The 22,059-nt window shown below is 41.2% G+C and overlaps 1 protein-coding gene across 2 annotated transcripts in view; it reads right to left on the bottom strand.

Moving 5' to 3' along the window:
* SLC9A4 (solute carrier family 9 member A4) overlaps nucleotides 1–21,865 on the bottom strand; it is a 45,226-nt gene extending 23,361 nt beyond the window's left edge. The window contains exons 1-7 of one of the 2 annotated variants that reach the window (XM_055801885.1): nucleotides 20,617–21,865; nucleotides 19,806–20,322; nucleotides 16,194–16,657; nucleotides 10,600–10,859; nucleotides 7,179–7,396; nucleotides 1,809–2,011; nucleotides 595–681 (exon numbers count right to left, since the gene is read on the bottom strand). In XM_055801885.1, the coding sequence (XP_055657860.1) occupies nucleotides 595–681; nucleotides 1,809–2,011; nucleotides 7,179–7,396; nucleotides 10,600–10,859; nucleotides 16,194–16,657; nucleotides 19,806–20,079 (1,506 nt within the window). In that variant the 5' untranslated portion in view covers nucleotides 20,080–20,322; nucleotides 20,617–21,865. Of the gene's footprint in view, nucleotides 1–594; nucleotides 682–1,808; nucleotides 2,012–7,178; nucleotides 7,397–10,599; nucleotides 10,860–16,193; nucleotides 16,658–19,805; nucleotides 20,347–20,616 lie in introns of those variants that run through there. The other variant, XM_013302652.3, reaches the window with a different exon arrangement.
* Between the last annotated feature and the right edge of the window lie 194 nt (nucleotides 21,866–22,059).

Raw genomic sequence — 22,059 nt, 5'->3', positions numbered from 1 at the left:
AAAATGAAAGCATGTACATGTATTTTGTATAGTGTTGTTAACTCAGTTTGAGCAGCTTTCTTTTATTTATATAATGGTAATTTGAGAGCCGAAGTAAATGTTTGAGAGGGGAAAAGATCATTACTCAAAATAACCTGAAACTAAATTTGCAGACCAATGGTTCAACTCATTTCAGTTCAATAAAACTTGATTAAAGACTTTTAAGGTTTCAGTGTGTCTAGAACCAGTCAAAAGATGGCAAAAAAGGGGTCTGACAAATCTAGCTGGGAAGGATGAGAAGTGCATTTTGTAAACTCTGCCTTCATGTTTCTCTCCTCCCATGGTCAAAAGGATCAAGAGGTAAGGGCTCTGCTATACCATGACACTCATGACACTTGTGGTACAATATTATAACATGATAGTTACTATGAATATAAATGAGATATTATATTTTAGAAAATTATGCCTAGGTTTTCCTCCCAATGTTGTTAAAAGCATTCAGTGTCCAAATACACTGAATGCCCGCGCTACCAAATGCCTCCCTCTGTCCAGTTCTTTTGGAATACAGTTTCTCTTCTTTCTAGGATACCAGCTACTGATGTGAAAAAGACTTACTCGCACATGAATTTCTTCATTGATGGACTCCTTTTTGTTGGTCTTTTTAACATCTAGATATCTGACCAATGGTCCAATTGTGATCCCCTGCATTTGGAACAATGAGCTGAATTGTTAGTTATCTTTTGGAAAAAAACAGAAAGCAAAAGGATTCCATTTTAATCAATTAGGAAAGCTATGTCTTAGGTGCAAGAACAATCTACTAATTGTATGGAGAGCTACAGAGGAGGTATAAAATTCAAAAACTCAAAAAAACCTACTCACCAGGCTTTTCTTAAGTGAGCTTATATTTAATGACATGTTTTAACCATGTAAAGTGATTCATTGCCAACTTTCTTCAAAACAGTCACTTGATAGAAAACATTATTTTTGTGAGATTCTTACACTCTTGAATCCTCTTACTTCAACATTTTCAGAATTAAACATTTTGTGGATTTTTTCCACCTAGGAACCATTTCCAGCTGTTCACAATTCTTTACTGCACTGCTACAGAATAGCATTTAAAAAGGGGAAATAGAAAGAAAAGGGTTTTTCTGAAATTTTCTGGTGGAATCTAAGTGGCTAACCACAAGTGTGTAGTGTCCCATTGGCACCCTAGAGTATCAGAGAGATTGGTATGGGAAAATACAGAACACGGGATGCAAGACCTCAGGAAGATTCAGTTCTTCCAGGTAGAGCAGTGTAAGCCAAGTGGAATAACCCAAACATCTGAAGTAGACACTTATTCTTACAAATCTGAAGTATTAACTTTATTTTTCTTTAATATTCTTTCACAAAGGATTTCAAAATGTTCTCATTTGCTCTTCAGGATGAATGAAGATCAAATAAAAACCTCAAAAACCTTCATAGAACAGACGTAGTTCAGTCTGAGATACACCACTAGTAAAGAATGATTCTGGGCTGAAGCCTAGTTAAAATGCTTCTTAATTTGGAAACATTAGCAAGCACATGTGGAGTGAACACAGATTTGGGACACAAAATGCCCTTTTCCCTGAATATTTTAGAAGACACAGGTTTTCAGTAAAGTCTTTCTGAAAAAGTTATTTAGTGATACCTAAAAAGCCCTGAAAGGGTAATTAGACAGTGCAGTGCTAAATCTAGCCTTAAAATATGATAGCTTGTCATAGTTTAAGAGTAAATTCAATGCAATCTTCACTATGAAGCTTTCCATCACCTCTACTACATGAAAGCAATCCATTAAGAAATACACTTACTTGGATGAACACAGTGAAATATATAACTACAAGAGTGGCAGTAATGAAGAGATTTTTTCTTGGGAAGAGATTCACTGGAAGCAAGAATGCAAGAGAGAAGCTGCTGGCTCCTCGAAGGCCACTGTAGGAAATAATGAGTTGGTCTTTGAAGGTGAAGGGATATGTTCGGAACTTGTTACTGATGTAGAAGAGAGCAAATACACCTAGCAAGGGAAAGAACCACAACTGTTATTAATCAAGAAGAAAAGGCAAATATTTAAAACAAAATATCTTGGCTCAGGCAGCTGTTGACAGACCTTTCTTTCAAATTTTTTGTTCTTGTAGCTTCTCTTTGACCAACTGCTGAATCTGTTTTGTGTGAAATAATCTCCTAGAAAAGACCATGGTTCCTAATTGCTTCAGGATTTAAATTCACTCATGCAGGTTAGAAGTGAGATTAGGTGAAAATATTTATGTTCTATATTTATGTTGCACAGTTCTTCTCCAATGTGTTCTGGAGACAAGACAAACCACTGGATGAGAGTTTTTTTGTGTCTTCCCCTGCAATGTTTCCTGCTTTCTGCACAGTATCTACCTAAAGTGTTTGAACAGTGCTTTAACAACAAGTCCTGTGGACAGGTTCACTGAAAAGCAGAGAGTAATAGCATTTTAATTTTTAATCCTCTGGCTTATTGTGCCTGTAATTCTCTGTTTATTTCTGAAATTTCATTTTGCTTTTAATAAAAATTAAGATTAATCGGACAGCCTGTGGCTGTGTAAGGACTGCAGCTTTTCTTTATAGAGTAAATTCAGCAGTTTGCTCAATTTATTCTTAATCTTCTTCATCTTCCATAAGAAATTTGTAACTCATGTTTTGTGTGGAAACTGTTAAACTACTGAAGTAAAAACTGACAAATGCTGGTAATTACTAGTGTTATTTTACACAGCTGTCACTCATAAACTCAGTGGATTATTATAGGTAAGGGCAGTAGCACTATCTTGCTATGTAGGTTGCTGGATACTGCTTTATATAAGACCTTATTTGGCTACTTACAAATATGCTAGACATCAGCTACCTAGACTGAAACTGCATATGTGAGGTATCACCCTCAGGCCAATTCTCTTTATTTTATTCAAGCTTCAGAGAAAATGATGTAATCATTTTAGCAAACAAATTCAGCAGAAAATATTTTGGCCTTCCCCTGGAAAGCTCTAGCACTCCCCTTGGTGTTTGTGAGAAGGACAGACATTAAGCAGCAAAATAGCCTTTGTATCAGAAGAGCGCTTATTTCTGTCTTGATTGGAAGGATATTCCAATACAGACTCCAAAAGTAAGCCTTTAAAAAATCAGAGGCCATGCTTGGCCCTGGATTAGCAAGAAAATATTTAATTACTTTATTTTTGCTGTCAACCCACAAGAATAGTATCACCTCTGTTGTTGAGTACTTAGGTCATCCTTATAGAATAGAGCTGTTCAGATGCACCTACTTGAACCTTCATAGGTTTCCCCTTTCCTCTTTTTCCTCTTGTTAAATGCCTTCCTCCAGGACTCCCAGGGTTAAAAGGTCTTGAAATGTGTATGGGCTTTGAGGGTCAAGCCAACGTCTTCTTCCTGCTCTGGTATTCTTTTTGACAGAGGGATAAGCCACCTGAGAGATTTAAGAAATAGCACCTTAACCTCAGATGTTTGATGCCAACACTTAGCTAGTCCCAAATGTTACCTTCAGAGTATTGCAGGCTGGAAAGGACCTTTAGAGGTCGTGTAGCCCAAGTCCTTACTCAAAGTCAAGCTAATCAGATCAGGTTGCTCAAAGCTGCAGTCAAGTCTTGAATGCCTTTGGATCACCGTCCATGTTAAGAAATGGTTTCGTACTGTCTAATCAGAATTTCCCACGTTCCAGCTTGTGTCTGTTGCCTCTTGTCCTATTGATGTGCACCTCTGAAAAATGTCTGGCTCTGTCTTCTCTCTCTCCTCTGATTGATTACTTGTAGAAAGTAATAAGGTCTCTCCTGTGCCCTATCTTCCCAAGGCTGCATGGAGTCAGCACTCTGAGACTCATCTTGTATGTCCAGTGCTCCAGCCTCTGACTAGGTTGGTAGCCTCTATTACACTTGATCCAGAACCTCCATGTCGTTCCTATACTGGGGAGCCCAGAACTGGAGAGAGCACTCTGGAGACAGCACACACTTCAACCAGTGCTGAAGAGAGGGGCAGAAACACTTCGCTGGACCTGCTAGCTACGCACTTACTAATGTAGCCCAGGACATGGCTGGCCTTCTTTGTCACAAGGACATAATTCGGGCTTGTGTTCAACCTGTTGTCTGCCAGGCCAGGTGTTTTTCTGCAGAGTTGCTTACTAGGCTCCAAGCCTATACTGCTGCATGGAGTTATTCTAACCCACAGTCCTTGCATGTGCTCTTCTTGAACTTCGTGAGCTTGCTGTCAGCCCACTTCTCCAGCCTGTCCAGATCCCTTTGAAGGGAAGCTATTCAGAATATTGACTGCTCCCTGCAGTTTGGTGTCAGCCACTGTCCTGGTTTTGGCAGGCATAGAGTTAATTTTCTTCCTAGTAGCTGGTACAGTGCTGTGTTTTGGATTTATCACGGGAATAATGTTGATAACACACTGACGATTGCTAAATAGTGCTTGCCCTAAGTCAAGAACTTTTCAGTTCCCCATGCACTGCTGTAAGCAGGGGCACAAGAAGCTAGGAGGATGCATAGCCAGGACAGCTCGTCTGAACTAGCCAAAGGGATATTCCATACCGTGGAGTATCATGCTCAGGATATAAACTGGGAGGAGCTGACCAGAAGGGGCTGATCACTGTTCAGGGGCTGGCTGGGCATCAGTCAGCAGGTGGTAAAACAATTGTATTGTGCATCACTTGTTTTTAGTGGGGGGAGGTATTTCTCTCTCTCTTTTTGTTGTCTCCTTTTTCATTACGACTACTACTACTACTATTACTACTTCCACTACTACTATTATTATATTTTATTTAAATTATGAAACTCTTCTTATCTCAACCCATGCATTTTAACATGAATAGTTAGAAGTTTAGAATCTTTCTGATTCTCCTTTCCCTTTCACTGAGGGGGCGGGCATTGAGCAAGTGACTGCATGGTACTTCATTGCCAGCTGGGGTTAAACCACAACAGCCACAAACTTTCCCAGTGTGCATTCTATTCCATCCTCCAGGCCATTAATGAAGACATTAAAATAATATTGGTCCTTGCACTGAGCCCTGAGGGATGCCATTAGCCACCAGCTAGACCAGTATTTTGAGCCCAGCGGTCTAGCCAATTCCCTTCCCACATTATCAACCACTTCAACTGGCCAAAATCTTGTCTTTGAAGTCCAGGGTTGTAATTCTGCTGTTTGTTGTCTTGCTCACTCCTCTCAGGATCTTAGCATCCACAGTCGCATGGTGACTGCAGTTAAGGCTGCCCTCAGTCTTCACATCTTCATCCATTTCTTCCTTTGTGAGTGGTGGAGAAGACAACGCATATTCTCCAGTTGATTTATCAACCAGTCTCCAGCAACTATCACTGGCTGTTTCATCTCAACCCCTTTTTGCCTTCCCCTTCAGGGCACAGCTGGCCCTGATGAATCACCTGACAGTTCTTGTTCCTCCTCCATACTGTAGCAGATGATGTAGAGCCAATGACCAGACCTCAAGTCTGGGCTGTGTATGTAAAGGGAATATAGACAAGGGCTGAATGCTGGAGGAGGTGGTGGCAGGTGCCCAGTGCAGAATTCTGCCCCACAGGATGTTCCAGAGGAGCCTTCTTTGATTATAAATGAAACATGGGGGAGCTAATCTACGTACTCAGCCAAGGCAGGTGCATAAATTTCAGTTCTTAGAACGTCTCCTCCAAGGCCATCTCATGGAATATTTGGATTTCTCCTTTTCTTTAAAAATATGAAAAATCCCACTGAGATTCAAAAGACCTGTTATTAAGATGGCTAATTCAGGCACACAGAAGTTAAATTGTCAGAAATAAGGTTGCCTGCATGATTGTATTTTTGGCCCTCTCATGTGTACTACTTCCAAAACATCTTTCATTAGAAAAGCATCATTCCCTCATATTTTTAACTAAATTTAAGTGGCAGTAACAGTGGCTGAGTAGGATGTGTTCCATAATTCAATACCTCTCCAGGAGTAAATACATTTGCTTTCTACTGCAGCAGTTGTAACTTAAACTGATGCAGAATATTCAGGTCCAAAAAAATGATAGTATAATTTATCGGCAACAAGTCCAAACCAGACACTTATATAGCATACTGACAAAACAGACTGTAGATGCTGAGGAAATAGGTGAACAGAGCTCAGAATGTGGCAAGGTTTGCAAGGTTTTGTAATTACCATCTCCTGAAGGCTCTGCTGAAGACACTACTAGAAGGTTGGTCTGACCATTAGGCGATTCCTTCTTTTCTTTTGTCAGCTAGAGTGTGTCATGGTTTAACTCCAGCTGGCACTGGGGTTTGGCTGGACAGTACTAGTAGATGAAAGAGAAGGTGGCAATGTGTTGCCTCTGCTCCCACAGTTGCAGTAAATTGGCTAACAGGCATTAAAGCAGCTCCTATGAGAAGTTTGCCAGGACTGCTACCACCTCCAGAACACCACCAGCCTTCCTATTGCTTCTTTTTTTTCAACATTACTGTAAATCCATCCTGAATATTAGGACAAGATGAGAAATTGTGTCCCACAGCTTGTGTGACATCATTTATAAACTTCCCTGCCCATGCTGGAGGAATCCCAGTCTCATAGATTGGGGAGTAGGAGACCTTCACAGGAACAGGGAGATTCTGTGTGTAGAAATGGAGTCACTTCAAACAGGCACTCTTTTCTAGCAGTTTAAAACTTCAGAGTTGACTTGTGAGGAACAGTAGCATAGTGTGGTTGACCTAGATGTGGTATAAGGAAGGGAACGGTCTCCCTTTCAGTTATCTATCAGCACTAATTTTCACCTTCCCTCTTTTTCAATGCCTCCGGCACTCCTGTCCCAGGACCTTTAGTGTTATAGCACCAGAAGTGTGGTGATGTACATTATCTAATTAGTAAGCGAATTACAGTATGTAATGAAATCATTATGATGCCCACTTACTCAAGGGCATAATCATAGTAATATTTTACTATTGCTAAAATTACTCCATTCTCACCAAATCATAAAGTCTGTGCTTAAAGACTGGCATACAGATTTCTTCAGGGCTTCTTCCCCCTTTTTCTCCATGTGTACATTTGTAAAAATAACTTGTCAGCAACATAAACCTGGTAAATTCATTATTGAACTGGTTATGCCAGTCTGCACAGACTTTTCTAACATACCTTTGCACCAAAAGGTATGTTCTATCAGAGATGCAGAGAAAGCTGCTTGCAAAAGTTGACTTACTCAGTGTCCGCCAAAGGAGACAGAAGAGCAAAGTGAAACAAATGAAGGCCCAGTTCCAGTCGTGGTTTTTCCCCACTGTGGACACTCCCATGAACACAAAAATCAAGGTCTCACTGACGCTGCTCAGCATCTTCATGAAATACTTTATTGTAGTATAGGAATTCTGGGAAACATTCTCCTCCACGTATTTTTTCATTGTCACTGCACAGGCTGTCATCCTGTACCAGGCAAAACATCAGAGATCAGCCAAAATCTGTTTTTCTTTTCATGTAAGAACGACCTCAGCCTTCATTGCCTGCACTCTACCTCATCACCCTGTGACCTTCCTAATATCAAGAAACATTTTATTTCTTCAGTAACATTAGCTATTTCATTAGATAGGAGAGCATCTTCATTCAGCTTTACAAATCCATTTTGCATGCAGGAAGAAGGAAGCAAACCAGTCAGCCTTCCAGATGAGGAAGTGAGGGTATCGTGTTCCAGCCCAGAGTCCATTTTATCCTGAATGCCTAACACATAAGTCACCAAGCATCAAATATTTGAGTCTCAAAGAAAGGGCAAGTCCTACCAGCCTACGGATAGATTACTCAGAGGGACAGAACCTGCCTCTTAGTGATCTTCTCCTTTGAGGTGGTGGTGGTAGAACACGGTGGTAGTCCTATGCTGGGTTCAAAGCTCCCAGTGGCTCCCTGCCAGCTGGCTTGCAGATCAGCAGAGCCAGGGTAAATCTTCAGTGACTCTCCACCCACAGCAGCCCACTGCTGTGCCACAAGGGGAAATTCAGTTATTCTGCAGAGGTGTCCTTCCCCCCTTTTAGTTACCCAGGGTGTGGAGAATATGCCTAAGGAAACAAAGCAATGTTTTGCACCTCTTCACTGTTAATGAAGACTAGAGCCTTCCTCAGAGGCATCAGCAGCCACCCAGCACAGATGCTGGCAACAATCACATGGAGCAGTAGTCTTTGAGCAGCCTTACTGAAGGGGGTTTCCTCTTCCCCCCTCTGTTTTCCATAGTCATAGGTGATAGATTGAGTGCTATGCTAGTAACATATTCCATCATCTAGTTCTACTGATAATATTTTAGTCTTTGGGGGCTTCTTGTGATGATATTTTTCCAGACTTGTGAATTCAGAGAATGCTGACTGTTCATTAAATAACCCTTTATCTAGTTTCTGTTCATTTAATTTCCACTAAAGAAATCTCAAGGGTATTCTGGTGAGGCTGAGACATTTAGCAGGTCCAAGGACACTCTAACATAAGGCCATTAGGCATTAATGTTTAATACTGTTGACTTTCAGAGACATATGTATAATAGACTTTCATGATCCAAGTGAAAAATGAATGAATTCCTCAATAATTCAGAAGGGTGACAATAAGTTCCCATCTCTAAAACAAGCAACGATTTCCTTAATGAAGCAGTAAGAATAATAAATCCAATTATATTAACCTTCTTCTATTACTAATCATTTCAGTACTCTAATGAAAATAGGAAGCAACAGAAATAAAGAGCTATGTAGTCTAGTGTAATGAATAGGCAGGGAAGGAGTATTTTGGGCAGTGCAGGTAGGAAAGGGTCCATATGGTATTAATGCTCACTACATAGTAGGTGTAACCCTGTTCAACTAAAGTCACCAGTCACCTCAATCAGACCAGCTGGGTTGGATATGCAAAACATACTACAAGACTCATCTGCTTTGTCTAATTGCTCAGAAAAACATATCTCCTGTCTAACTACTTATTTGATGCAGTCAAATATTCAAATTTTGCTTCCCAGGGCCATCCTGCAAAGGTTGCTTTTACAAAGCAGATCCTTCTGTGACATTGAACAAATTGGGGAGAATGAAACAGCCTGGAGAAAAGAAGGGCCTGGGACACTTTTATTGCAGCATTTCAGTACTTAAAGAGGGCTTATAAGAAAGGTGGGCACAAACTTTTTAGTAGCACCTGTTGCGACAGGACAAGGGGTAATGGTTTTAAACTAAAATATTAAGGTAAAATTAGACTAGATATAAGGAAGAAATTTTTTACAATGAGGGTGGTGAAACACTGGCACAGGTTGCCCAAAGAGACTATAGATGCCCCATCCCTGGAAACATTCAAGGTCGGGTTGGACAGGGCTCTGAGCAACCTGGTCTAGTTGAAGGTGTCCCTGCTCATTGCAGGGGGGTTGGATGAGATGATATTTAAAGGTCCCTTCCAATCCAAACCATTCTGTGATTCTATAAATCTATAATTGTACAATTCTAGGAAATCATAATTCAACAAGTGGAGGTGAATAAATGCACCTGTCTGGACATCAAAAGCCAGATGCTTGTATTTGTTTAGGTTTAAACCTCAATAAAGGGAACTCCTTTCTGGAGCACCAAAGCCCACAAGACCTGGCATGCAAGCTCAGAGCCAACACAGGCCATGCAAGGCTGCTGCCATCCACCAGCTGGTCACTGAGCCTGAAGCACCAGCAGCTCTAGCTGGAGCATTTGACACCATCAGGTTCTCCTTTCTTTACTCGTCATCCTCCTGAGGGGCTGTTTGGTGTGGTATCTTTGAAACTCACCTACCAGCAGTTTTCTTATAAAATTTCTCACTTCCACTCCTGTTCTTTTTTCTTCGGCTAGAAGAAAACTTTCTTCTTTCCTGCTTTCCTTTCCTTCTGCTGCCCTCCTTCCTTCCCACAGTACTCACCCTATCAGCATTTATATCAACAGACCTGCTGGCTTTCTGCAGTGGACAACCATGCCATCACAGCACTTTAAGGAAGCAGTCCCCAGCATTACAGCAGTATCAAGCTGTCCTGACCACATCAAAATATGATCGTCAATATCCACATACATGAGTATATGTATCCTTATGTGCTTGACGTTCTTGGTTGTCTGGTTTTGCCTGGTTTCAGTTCTAGTGGTGTTGTTCAAATGTAATGATTCCGGCAAACTGTCTTAGAGCTGATGTTCACAGCTCTATGCAAAAGGAAGAACTCAGATGTTCTTTATTACATTTCCTATACTCCTTAGTTTCCATCTCTCTTGTAATCTGATGGTGATGCTGCTTAGAAATAAATACAGATACAGTGATCTGTTATCAAATCATTCTCTCACTCTGCTGATCTTATCAGAGGCAGCAGTCAGATGGTGGCAGCACTAGTCATTTTACCCACAGCTTGCAGTATTTTTTACCGCAGGCAAAACCCTAAAATAATTTTAGTGCAAACATGCACTCCTCAGTAGTACATCTATGTCTACGCTGACTGTGGGACTGCTTTTCCTAGTTAGCACTACATTTTACAGATGCCTTAGAAAACATCCACTGCAGATCTCTAGGCCAAAGACTGAAAATGCCTGTATTGTACCAACCTTGAGCAAACCCCCTCCTCAAAACAATGCCAATTCCCTCAAGAGGGCATCCAAAAAACCATAAAGGATACTCACGCCAAAATGCCGGAGATGTAAAGGGTTTCAGCAGACAAGTATGACAGGTAGCTGAACATGAAGACCAGCAGTGGTTCGATAGCAGAAACGTTGCGGGTGAATCGAGTCATGAGTGCCGACACAAATCCAAAGACGATGCCAAACAACATGCCACCCAGCCCCACCACGAAGAAGCGAGCAAAGCCAGCAAAGACATCAATGGATTCAATTTCTTCATACCTGTGCATCTGGGTGAAGGCGATGAAGATGTTATATAAAACCTACATGTGAAAATAAGGAGACAACAGTCAGATAACTTTCTGAACCTGGCAGGCTTACTCTTTTCATAGCGTGGGGGGGGGTGGGGGTGAATGTATGCCTGAAATTCCTTTACACAGCTCAGCAAAGTTGCAGTTGAAATCTCAGCTAGTTCTTAACAAGTCCCAGAATTAAAGATCTGTTAAGTGTCCTGAAAAATAGCAAAAAAACAGAAGGGTAGATGGGTATGTAATAAAAGTAAAACTCTGGGGGTTCAAATGCAATCAAAGTAACTGAAAAATACTCATGTTTTTTCATTTTCTGAAGGTAAACTTAATTATTGGTCTTTGTAGCAGATGTTGAGAGACCAGCTAGGTACCTTACCAACCCCAGGTTCCCCCCTCACATTATTTTTCTGACTCAGGATGGGGCAGGGCAGTGACTAAGAATCACACTTTTGAATTAAATCCCATTTAGGTTGTCTGTATGATCAGTAGACTGGACACACTTCATTAGGTGGACTCTGGAATGTTATATGTTTTTCAATAGTACTTGGCACATAAACCCCATGAAACATTACCAGAATGGGAAATGAAGCAGGAGAAGGAACGGAAGGGAAGGGAAGGGAAGGGAAGGGAAGGGAAGGGAAGGGAAGGGAAGGGAAATGGTAGCCTAGCTTTCATATTGTCTCCAGCTACAAAAATACAGCTTCTCTGTCCTCACATGTTTGGGATTTGATGCTACATAATGTTCTTCCCAGGAACTCTGTGTCAATCTCAAAGTGGGAACCAAAAGCTGTGGCACTCTAAATGGCCTAAAGACCCTTCACACATATATTTTGACTAGAAAGCTTGAAATGATGAAAAAGAAAAAACAGTGTCAGATTAGATGAAAGAGTTCATTTTCTACATTATGTAATTTGATCTATAAAGATATTTTAATTTAGTTTAGAGGAGATAAGTTTACCATACTTCTATTAATATTAATTTCTTTTCTGCAGAAATACATGATGAAAAATCTTCAGTATATTGCACTTTCATCCATCTTTTAGAAACTAATAGGAAGTTTCCACAGTAATGAGTGGTGTAGTAATAGAAAGGTCTTATTGCTGACAGTCGGTTAACATTAAGTCCTGACAGATCTGTTACAGGGAGTGTGTAATGCATGAAAGTCACCTTTCAGTTTGCAAGAGAATTTTGGGAACATCTAAAGATACCAGGTCTCCAAAGCTGTTGCACCAAAGCATTAATTCAAAAATGCAAACCAGACCAAAATCATTTTCCTTATCTGGTTTTCTTTGGTCTTTCTTCTTCGTATAGTTAATTCCAGAAGGCTATTAAGAAGATTAAAGCAGATATTTTCAGGTAGAAGAGCCAAGCTTATTAGGATAATAATTATTCCCCAGCTACTATCTAATCTTAAATTGCTGCTGGGCATATATGACCTTGAGCTGTCACACAGCCTGTTCTCCAGAAAGATCATCGCTAGTGTTTTGGGGGGACAGACAAAGCACAACAAAATGTTTCATGTGAGAAAATATCCAGACCTTCTTTTTCCTGATGAATATGTACGAAATTAGGTTCTTCAGTGGCAGATAAGGAAAAGAGGGTTCATCTCTCCACAGTAAGTAAACCTTACTGTACTTACCATATAGCTTTTAATTACAAAACCTGTTCCCTCTCTGTTCCCCCTTTCTTGCAGACTTCAGCCTGTTTTGAAGACATGATTCTTTATAAATGATACCAAGGCATGAATCTATGCTGACTTATGAATAAAACAAATTACACTCAGCAAATGATAGTAAGTTTTTCTCCTTTTTTCTAGTTCCTAAAGCGTTTATATGATATAACTGAATTGGCATTAAAATAGAAATTATGGAAATGCGACATAGTTCTCATTTTTTTTGTAACATGCTTTGTGGGAGTAAACTGTTCTGCACAGCATCCTGCACTGCATCATACAAGTGAGGCTCCATGTAACTGCTGCTTGGATAAGTTACATTGCAGTGTTTGTGCCAGTAAACAGAGTACTATAATTCTTTATATGGTAGAAAAGCCTGAATCAGCTCAAGATGCCTTTGTTCACCCAACAAGAAGGGATGGATTGATAGCTGGCCTCATTTAACAACTCTGAGAATGTCATGCTTTGGGTTTTTTGGAGGGGATATTACCATGTAGTGGTGTACCACTGGGTGGCTATTAGAGCCAGGGAGAAGAAGAGGCAGTGTGACACTGTCATCCACAGGGGACTTCCCCAGGGACTGGTCCCTGCTCCAGTTGTCTATGATACGAGCATTGCAAATATCATCCACATCAGAAGCATTGGAAAAAAGATTTTCAAGCGACTGCCTTAAACACCAACACAGGCAGCCTTCATAACTCTTTTCTTTCCACCGCGATAGCTCTTTCTGACCACATGCACTTAATTTTAGTCTAAACACATAGGTCAGCTTCAACAGCAGGAGAAATATCTCCATCCTCCTCCCTAGCACCCATACAATCCAGTAGTCAAAGGCTTCCTCAGTGACATCAGAGGGGTAAATTCAAATACCTTTAAACAAAAAAATCAATTTTATGTGGGTCTCCATCATGCAGTAGGTTTATTTAATTGCTGTGCTACTGCGCACAAAGAAGAGAAGGCACCATTAGATAGCAGTCTAAATAGTCACTGCCACTTAATTTTGAGTACAGCATGATGTATAGGTGTTCTCAGTGTTTCTCAAATCAAGCCTCAGAGATTAAGTAGTCAGAGGAAAGAATCTATTTCCTGTTGCACACAGGTGCTCAGCTCCTCTTGAGATAGAAACGGTCTGTGTGTATGCAGGACCAGAGCTTCAGATGCCTGAAATACTTTGCAGCAAAATCAGGGTCCTCCACCTCTGTTCAGGTTTAAATGAAATCCACACTGAATTTACCCACATCACTGTTTTGAACAGAGCTTTGGAACTCCCCTAATGTATGATACTTGCTAGGACCAGTCCTGTTGCTGTTTGTACTATTCTGATGCTAACAGTCCACTCAGAAGCAACCAGTAAAAGAAGCAATGAACAGGACCTGGAGCCTTGTTCCATCCACAGGCATGGCCCTGCTGAGGCCCTATATGGTCCTAAAAATGAGTAGAAAGGGTAAATTAGCCATTTTTGTCCCAGTCCCCTACATTAAAGGCATAACCCCTAAATCATCATTCTAATTCCACAGTATGTTATTTTGTGATTTTTTTATACAAGGATATTGAACTAAATATAGGAGAGGGAGTTATTGTTGCCTCAAATATAACACACAAGTCCAGCAAATTTTATACCAGTTTTTCCTGCTAGGGGAAAAAATGGTCAAGCTGATAAGCAGACTGGAGAGAACCAGCAGATACTTGTATTTAAACAATCAAAAATATGTATGCTTAATATATTTTGGTGATATTATCTTTTTAAACACAGAGTTAACTCAAAGGAAACTGTTAAGAGAGGAACAGGGAGGAAATGGTAAGATAAGACACCCAAGATAAGCAGTTTTAAAGCCTTTTAAAAGGAAAGGGGGGGTATCAGAGAGGAGAAAGTAACCTACTGGGCTCCATCCAGGTGACAAATACTTCAGACTTCTCAAACATGAAGCCAGGTAGAGATTTGGAAAATTTGAATGCCCAGAAAATATATGAGAGGTGGTCAATGTGGAGATACATCAGCAGGAGCTGACAAACTGATTGCAACATAGCTGCTGGGAGAAGGTTCCCCAAAGATGAGGGCACATGGGGCAAAGGCAACTCACAGTGGTGTGGCCAACGCTCCCCATGTACAGTCCTTTCATCTTTTTTGCTATCAGACTTAGTGGTGCTGAGAAATGCCTAAATACCACTGTTTTTAAAGGCTTTCTGTCACTACACGGATGCAATAACAGGATCCTAACTGAAAGATCATGTAAACACCATTATGAGTTGGATCCCACATCATAAATAACAGCTGAGAAAAAAGGGAAGGTGAGGTAGTGAGCCAGTCAAAAAAAGGATGAAACAGGCTCTTCCAGAGTGAGGAAGACATATTACTTTTTGAGGTCTGCACTTGAAGGAACCAAAAAGACAACTGGAAGTGATAGATGCATTGGGGAATTTTTTGTTACAACTATAACGCATAAACAGTTTCATTTAAAGCTGAGTAACATTTGTCCCTTGGTTCTACATCAGCCCTACAGCTCTGATTCACCAAGGGGAACGATTTATGATCAATAGGCTGTGACTGCAAGAATTTATTTAATTTCTTTTCCTTTTCACATTACTCATAAACTGCACTTCTCCCATGAAGCCTTTCAACAATGAACTCTGTACAGACTTTACAAGTCCAAGTTGTGCTGTACCTCATGTATAACAGTACCTGAATAGTTTTTATATATTTTAGATTCCTGTGATTTAAATTCTGTAAAGATCTTATCTAGCAAAACTCCTTAACCTGCAGTTAACTTGGAGCACAAGAGCAGTCCTGTTTGTTTCTGAGAAATAACATCTCCTGCTTGAATTTCTTTATTGAAAAATACGTGTGTTCTAAGTGTTTTTGTCAATTGTGTTTTGCAGCTAGAATTTCAGGTTGCTCCAAGTTTTCATAGAAATAATAAGAAATGAGGAAAAGTATTAGCAAAAGGAGCTCTGTAAAAACAAATTTTTCATATAAAAAAATAAAAGTAAGAAGCATTGTTTCTGGACACTTAAGATAAGATAGCCAAGAAAGGTGAACATTTGTCAGATGTCAGGTTTTTTACTGCTAGAAACAGAGTTATGCAAAGTTATTAGTGGCTTCTGGAATTCTTCTCTAGGGTCTCTGGGGAACTTCCCAGAAACGGCTGGAGAAGTGCAGCCTCCAGAGGTTGTCCATGTCTGGCTTTTTTGGGGGGTTGGTTTTTGGGTTTGTATTTGGTTTTGGTTTTGGTTTGGTTTGGTTTGGTTTTTTTCCCCAGAGGGCTCTCTAAAGCACATGAAAAGGCAGGGTCTCTATCAGTACCCTCGTTGCCTTCAGTCTTTATGTGGTACAATTTTCTATTTGTTTGCTTGCACAATGTCAAGAACATTCCTAGGTCTTACACTGATCCTCACAGCAAGATCAGCTATAGCTTTTCTATTCACTTCAGGGAATACAAGAGCAACATGTGTATCTGTATGCTTCCCTCTTCCAGCAGCTCTAAACCAATACGTTTTTGAAAGAGTTAATGTAAGATGTACTCTTTACATACATTGAAATTACTTCAGTGTAATGGAGTGGAGTATCCATAGAATAATGTATCTAGGAACTCCTCAAAGCTGCTTTAGTCCTGTGCCCAATAATCCTACAAGCCACAGGAACCCAAAGAGGGGAAGACAATGAGTGGAAAGAAACTCACCACAGTTATGCCATCATTTAGCAATGACTCTCCAAAGATCATCATGTAAAGCTGCTCGTTAACGGAGGCTTCTTCAAAAACTACCAGAGCAGCCACAGGATCCACAGCTGAAATCATGCTGCCAAAGAGGAGGTTCTGCAGCAGGTTCAGGTCTGTCAGGCCAAAGGCTTCAATCTGGCAGATTCCGTAGAGGGAGAGGCCAATCCCAAACGAGTTTAGCAGAGATCCCAGCACAGACCACCACAGGATGGACCCAAAGTTCTCAAAAAATGGGCGAGTTGGCATGAAATAACCCTCCTCCAGGACGATGGGTGGAAGGAGATACAAGAAGTAAATACTTGTGGTCATCACCGGTGGAGACTTGTGATCAGAAGCATAGATGATTGCTCCTACCAGTGCTCCAATGGCAATCAGGATGCAGCTTTCGGGCATGAGTCTTGGTAATCGGTGATAGAGATGGAAACCTTGCATAAAACGTTAGGGTATTAGTCAGGTTTAGATTAACCTGATGTCAGACTGATGTTTTGCCTGCCTTCGAAGACTTTGTCTTTAGACAGCCAGGTTTTGCTCTTAGGATTATGAATGTAAAAACAGGCAGTATTGTTCCCTTAAAAATGAAATATTTCCAGACTTGTATCGCTAAAGCAGGGGAACAGTTTGGTCATGAACCTTTTTTCTTCCCACTCCCCAGGTCTCAATTGCTGAGCAAATGTGCCTGAGTCTAAGCTCCACTTCTAGGAATGCAGAAACCTCTTTGAAAACATGCCTCACAATTTGGAAAGAAAATATTCAAGAATCCTTGCTGTGCAATCACTACTACCAAGCCTTTGGGGCACAGAATTGTCCCTCCATCTCAAAGAGACCCCTGTCCCTGGCTGCAGGTTCAAAGGAAGATCCCCCCAGTGCTGAGGCAGGTCCCTGGCTGCAGAGCTCCTGCTGGATTTGGGACCAGGGACCTGGAGAAACCCAAGGAAGCAGGGAGCAGCTCAGGTACCATGGTCTACTCAGCTTCCTCCACTTCCGACACTCTCCTGAAGCATGGCATGGACTCCAGGTGATCCACAAACAGAGGCAGTGAGTATTCACTCAACAAAATATCCAAAGCAGCAGGAATGAAGCGACAGTAACACAAGGCTTTGTACAAGCTGATTAACCTCACTTTTCTGGGAGAACTTCTGTTCCTCCAAAAGGTAAACAACATTTTGTAAAGAGCCTTCTGAGTCCGTTCGCTGAAAGAAAACCAGTGATTTCAGCAGAGCTGGAAGAACTATCAGCAGCCTCAACATTATCTCAGATATTTTCTCAAATATCTGAGAAAGTAATGCACCCTAAGGGATTTTTTTTTCCCCTTGCTAGAATAAAGGCTGAGTCTACAGTAGCAAATTAAGCAGGCCAAAGACTTTTCCAAGCAGAAAGGTTCAGCTTGCATCTGTACAGCCAAATTCTCTTCCCTACCCCAGCATTCTCTTCCCTACCTCAGCAAAAAGTGGTCATATCCAAACTGCCTGTGGGAACAGATCCTGGACCACAGCCTGCCTCGGCACTGCCTGGGAGAAGGCTTGTCGGCACGGGCCAGAGCCGAGCAGGAGCACACCGAACTGAGGTGATATGGACAGTCACGCACAGCTGAGGTCAGCTCACAAGCACAAAGGTAGCCAAGCTGTGTTATGGAAACAGGGCTACAGTTACTGTATAAATGTTGTGGGTGTGAAGCTCCTTCTGCCTGTTTTAGTGTACTGCTACTGCAACTGCATTCATATAATCTTCCCATCAGACATCAATACTGATACCAATACTAAGATAACGTCTAGCAATGGCTCATCTAGTCTCTATACCAGGAACTGTGTAATCATACTGCAAATGAGAAGTGCTTCTACTAGAAATGTAAGGAATTTTCCAGAATTTACAAGAAAGACTATGAGGCAGACTAAGAAACCTATAAATCCAATGGCTGTGTCTCCATACCTGAAGCTAGGTAAGCCTTCATCCCATAACTCTAGAAACTAATGCCGTGACTGCATTTCTGTGACCCTCAAATTAACAATGTTCAAAAGTAAAGGCAAAAAAAAATATGTTTATGAAATTGAAAATAATTTATTTAGGAGACTATTTGTTTGTATCAAAAAGTATGTTAAGATCATAAATCTACTCATCTCCTTTTTTAATTGAAAAAGTAATGTTCAAATCTTCTGTCAGTTTTACAGAATAAGGGAACTGTCTTGCTTTTCAAGGTCTCAGAAATGTTTCCCACCCTAAAATCTTAAAATAGAGAAAGAAGATAATATGCGAATAAAACACTAAAAATTTGTAACAGTTTGGAAATGTTCTTCAGTGGGTAACTAGATTATTGAAACTAACTCTTTCTTCCAAGTAGATTTGAAGTCAACAGCCCCATGCTTTCCATCAAAAATAATATTATTTGAAAACTCCCAGCTAAGGAACAAGTCTGCTTGGGAGGCATCACACAGTTCTTCTAAAGTATCTATTTCTTGCTCAAAACAAGAACATTGAGTAGATTTGCCATATGGCAAGTCCTGTGCTTTTATGGATGATGAATAATGAAATTGATCAATATGCTTACTGCTAACACACTCTGCTGATGCCATAACAACACATTTGATTTGTGAAAATTTTTATTATTATGTTAGCAGTGAAGACATTTGTTTATAGGAATTGGATTGAGATCATCAGCTATTATGAAACTGGCGAATCATGGCCCATGGCAACAATTTTTGTCAATCGTGTGACTATGACATGAAAAATGTTTATCTTCAGGCCACCTCCAGAAAGTCATCAGTCCCACCTACTAGCCTGTTCTATAGTAATGGAAAGATCAAACAAACAGGGAAATCACATGCGTGCAGCTCTTCACCTTCATTTATTTGCTATTGCTGCATGAATGCTGAACGGTCAAAATAGTTTGAGCACAGCCATGCAAACCTGTAGGATACATGGTGAGCCATTTTTGCTATGTTAATCACAGTCCCTACTTCTCCCTGAGTTGTCTGTCTTCATTCAGATAGCTACATGGAGCTCAAATAGAAGCTAGATGTATTGATATGTATTCAAAAGGCACTTACCCTACATCTCCGCGAGCCACACCCTCTTAGACTCTCAGTCCCTCTCCTCCGGTATTACTTTTTGAGCAACTTTAAGGAGCAAACATGCAAAACAAAGACTCACAGGGAAATGCTTCCTATTATTCACACAAAGGAAGAATTATTCCCACTTTTCTCCCCCAAATTCAACATACTTGAAGTCTCAGCCTGGTGTTACTGATTTCTACAGCTGTGGCAAATTCTGCTATCTTGTGATGTTTGAAGCCTAGAAAAAGGGATGGACAGCACTGTAGGGGAGCTCTGTTGCTACTCACTAACATTGATAAACCCAAGAGACATGAAAATTAGGGGTCATATATTTACTTAAGTAATCTGGAAGCATTCAGAGATGGAATTTTGTCATTGTCATGGTAGTGAACACACCTGTTCTTTTGAGGAAAGAAACTGTAAAAACAGTCCCAGCTACAAAAATGCATGGAAGATACTTGGTTAGATGGTGCATATTTAACTTCTTGCGAAGGTAGGAGGTCCCAAGATCCCATATTCTACTTACCTATTTTTGCAAGAGAGGCAAGGAGGATCCAAAGGGTAACTTCATAGGGAATTTGCACATAGTCATAGTCCACTGTGAAAACATGTAGCCTTGTATCTTGTGAAGAGTCAACAGCTCCCCCATGATCAGATTCATACTGAGGCAAGAAACTCTTGCCCGGGTTGGGCTCATCCACAGTAGCAGCAGCAGAACAGCATACCAGACTCAACAGGGACACCAACCAGGTTAAAAGCTTTGCATGTGCAAGTGCGGCAGAGCCCATGTCTGGGGCCATGACTCTTTTATTACAGGTAGAGCATACAGTGGGTGCATGAAGGTATGCAACACTCACTCCTGTTGATTCGCGCTGCTCATAGACTTCTTCCTCAGGGCTGCTTCATTTGCCTATTAAAGGTCATTTTAAAAGTCCTAATGTGCCTGTCCTGTTCCTTGTATTACAGGCGGGCCTGGAGTTTGTATGAAGATACCGGTTCTGCAGGTTCCTCCGACCCAGATAAACCTTGGCCACAGCATCGCCCTGTTAAGGAATAAAAAAGCCCTTTCTAACTATGTTATTTATCCAGCTGCACTGATTTTTTTTTCCCACTGTCACTAAAAAAAAAAAAAAAAAAAAAAAAGCTGCAATGCACACCATTCAGGCAGCCAGCACAGCATTAGTAAATAGCATCAGGTAGGAGAGACAGTGGCACCCTGAGCAGGCAGGAGAGCCTGGTCCGGACCTTCCTCTCCTGCCCTCACTCCCCGTCTGCCTCCCCAGCGCAACTGGCACCTCAGGTACCACACTTGGCACTGCTCACTGGCCCTGTCTCACCCGGTGACAAAGCCACTCGGTGTGTAAATAGACTCCGCAGGGCTCACGGCAGGGACATCTGGTGGAGGAGCGCCCAAACTACGTTCTCGTTTAGAAACGTGTTCTCTCTCTCGAATGTATGTGTGTAACTTAGCACACTGTAACAATAACCAGGGGGAGGTCTGAGTCACATCACGTGCCTAGAACTGGATCTTGAATTGTCTTGTATTTGGCATTTGTTTTCCTCTCCTCCAACACGATATTCAGCGTTATGGAACATTTATTTTAAAAGGTGAGTCTCTTCTTTCCACCACAGCTACCGTGTTTACTGTTAGGATAACAAAGCGAGCAAACATATTAGTGTCTGCACATAGTAGAAGTTGCTAAAGCCTGTATTACATACATTAGAAGTAAGTAAATTTAATTTACTGGCAAGTTATTCAAATTGCCTGCTGATTTGGTTGTGCTGGAAAACAGTGCAGACTACTCCAAAACAACCAGTACTGAGGACCCCACATCTGCACTGCGTGTGTTTCAGGGGGATTCCTTCAGGCCAACTGGTCCCACGGACTTAATGGCTCTTCATTGGTGGGGAATGTCTTTCACTTGACTTTCTATGGAAAGGTATCCAATGTGTACACCTGCGATGCCCTATAGTGCAAAGCAAAAGGCAACAACTGGTGACAACTGGGAGATTTGCTTCAAAACCTTATCATTATCTGAATTAAATCCCTAATGCAGCTACAACTGCAGTGTCAAAATTTTCTGTGGTACAGCCAGTGATGACGTTTGATGTTCTGTTTCTACATGAGGCACTACCTTCTGCTTCTGCCCCACAGCACCACTACCGCTCATCCCACTGAAAGCTTTGAACCCAATACAAAATTAGGTGGATGATGTCCAGCCTGCTTCCAAAAAAGTTGTTCTTTTTTCAGTATACCAGTCCTGTTAACAGCAGTATTTCTTGGAAGTCTCTCTCCAGCAAAGAGTCTGGCAGATGAGCTATTCAATTAGCATTATAAACCAAGGATTTGTTAAATTGAAGGCCAAATGAAGTCAGCAGAACATCAGAGCAGTGGCTCTCCTACTCAGATTGTCATACCACTAACCATTGCATTACACTTAGCTACAGCCATATACACACAGTCTGCGAGATGCTTTGAGAGTAAGTGATATGAACCCTGGAGAGTTAGCAGCTAGAGGGCTGCAAGGGAGAGACTTCAGAGTCCCTGGAAATCTACTAGCTGTGACAACCAGGACTTTGATTTATAACTGCAACACACCCGTAATGCCAGCAGATGAGATGTTTTGCAACTGGTAGGAATGCTTTCTCCCATTGCAGAAAGGATGGAGGTGCCTGGGATCAGCCTTGACGCGGTGTTCCTTCTTTTCTCAATCCCTTCAACATACCCAGTTGTAGCAGTCTTCCACGGTACTTCCTTGGTGCTCCCACAGGAGGATGTA

The sequence above is a fragment of the Falco peregrinus genome, chromosome 4 (assembly GCF_023634155.1).
Source record: "Falco peregrinus isolate bFalPer1 chromosome 4, bFalPer1.pri, whole genome shotgun sequence".
Taxonomy (NCBI): Eukaryota; Metazoa; Chordata; class Aves; order Falconiformes; family Falconidae; genus Falco; species Falco peregrinus.
This window is presented reverse-complemented; position numbering and strand designations above follow the sequence as displayed.